The 2,315-nt window shown below is 48.6% G+C and overlaps 1 protein-coding gene across 1 annotated transcript; it reads right to left on the reverse strand.

Moving 5' to 3' along the window:
• Positions 1-469: 469 nt before the first annotated feature.
• Positions 470-1,400, reverse strand: LOC121855726 (protein odd-skipped-like). The gene has a single exon (XM_042350821.1). It carries the CDS (start codon positions 1,377-1,379, stop codon positions 597-599), a length of 783 nt encoding a protein of 260 aa, XP_042206755.1. The 5' UTR covers positions 1,380-1,400; the 3' UTR covers positions 470-596.
• Positions 1,401-2,315: the final 915 nt, after the last annotated feature.

Here is a 2,315-nt window from a genome sequence, read left to right on the forward strand (position 1 = left end):
ATCATAATGTCCTCCAGATTCTGATTAATCTTTGTGTGCTGAGCTTTAGTCACTCTTACGAACCCCCTCACACACACTGTACCAGGAAAATATTACTTTATTTTCCGGTCATTATTTGGTAAATTTTGTCATACATTGTAGTGTGTTATCAGTGTTTGTCTCTCATTAATTATTATGGTATTTATTTATAAGAAGAGTTACCAGTTGTTATTATTACCAACTTTTGTTTTTGTAAAGGTTTGGTCAGTTGTTTTCATTGTTATCATTCTTGTGTACTTGATCATTATGTATTTGCTCAAGTTTCACCAACTTATTTTATCACGTATGAATGTTTTTACCTCATTGTCGATAAGTCGTCTTCATCCAGCAATTTGTTTGGTATACTTAAAATACTTCTTAAAATCACAAGTAAATCAATTCAGAGTGAACATCATAAAGAGGAAGGTAAAGGATATTTATCTTAAACATATTTGTAAGCAAAACATTTTAATAATAAATATATTCAGTTTGTACAATATATACAGTATGGTATTAAAGCTTGGAAATAATATAATAAGGCACTGGAGTACACGGGTGTGTCGAGGATGAGGCGGAGTTTATCTTCTCATGATGTCGGCGATGGAGAAGCCGAGTCTCTTGGGAGGTGGCACTACAACAGGCAGCTCCTCGTCCTCCTCTGTCACTGTTTGCATCACGTCGTCTTCTACCACGTCGTCATCGTCACAGTGAAGCACGTCAACCACTTCGTCAGTATCATGGGAGTCACAGGTAGGTAGGGCGGGAGATATACGTGGTGAAGGGGGTGTGAGGATGGGCGTGGGCGGGGTGGAGTCGTGGGCGTGCTGGGCCTTGTGGACGGCCAGGGTGCGCGCCTGACAGAACCCCTTGCCACACACCTCACACTTGAAGGGCTTCTCCTTGCTGTGGATGTACTTGTGGTCGCGGAGGTGGTCTTGTCTCCTGAAGGCCTTGCCGCAGATGTCGCAGGGGAAGGGCCGCTCGTCCGTGTGTGTTCTCTCGTGGATCAGCAGGTTGTAGCTCTTGGTAAACTCCCGTTGACAATACTTGCAGATGTAGCGCTTCTTGGGTCGGCTGAGGCGGCCTCCAGGAGTCAACAGGAGACGGTTGAGGGCCAGGTCGCCAGCACCCAGAGCCGCCCACGGCAGCTGACCCAGAGAATGGTAATTGTGCAGCATCCCCATCACCCTGGGGTCCACCCCTAGAGGGGGCATCGGCTGCTTAACACTGCCACCGCTCACTGACGGCAGGAATAGAGGGAAGGCAGGAGGCACTCGAGACAATGGTGTGAAGGCAGAACCCAGAGCACCTGGTGTGAAATTGGCACCAACGCCTGACACGTTTGGAGGAGACGCTACCATGGTTAAGCTCTCGACCGTCACCAAATGGATAATGTAATACTACAGTGGTCGCTCCAGAATTTATACCAAGGAGAAGCGCCGGGGGCAGAGGGGCCGACCATTGGCTGCTGAATAGCAGCGGGGAGCTTGCGCTACTGGTTGTAGAGTGAGGGAAGGTGGAGCTTCATGAACCGAAGGTTCTGATTGGTCGAGAGCGATTTAGGAGGCGGAGTGGAAGTCGAGCGGTGGGCCAGGGGCGTGTCAGGTGAGCCAGAGACGCTCTCTCCATGGTTACCAACGCCCAGCCTGTGGTCTGTGTGCGGTCTGACTAATGCTCATTTACTCACTCTTTACTGAGCTCTGCTGTCACAGTTCTCCTTGTAGTATTTATTATTGTGTATTGCATGAGACTGGCTCTTCATATTTAATATCTGAGCCTCCCACAGCGTCACAACCTTTTCACTTGAGTCCTCCCCAACACTGTGATTGAGCTTGATATCAGTGACGGCGGCGCACGAAGTTCAGAGATGGTCAGATAAGACCATGATCCTCTCTCTCCTGGTGCACTATTTCCCTTCCCTGCTACAGTTGTCTCCTTTCCCCTCTTCAAGTTACACTCCTTTTCCCTCCCTGTCACTTTCCTCCGTCGATGAACACCCGTCACACACACACACACACACACTCACACACTCACACAATATTCAGGTGAGCCAGGATGCCAAAATGATAACTCAACAGTGCGGCGGGACGTTTGCTATCTTCAACCCGATAACTTATCCCATCACATCCAACGACACCCACCTCACACACACACACACACACACACCCTCACCAAGCACACACAGAGACAGACAGACACACACACACACACACAGACAGACAGACAGACACACTCACACAGACAGACACACACACACACACACACACACACACACACACACACACACACACACACAC

This window comes from Homarus americanus, unplaced genomic scaffold (assembly GCF_018991925.1).
Source record: "Homarus americanus isolate GMGI-L3 unplaced genomic scaffold, GMGI_Hamer_2.0 scaffold21353, whole genome shotgun sequence".
Taxonomy (NCBI): Eukaryota; Metazoa; Arthropoda; class Malacostraca; order Decapoda; family Nephropidae; genus Homarus; species Homarus americanus.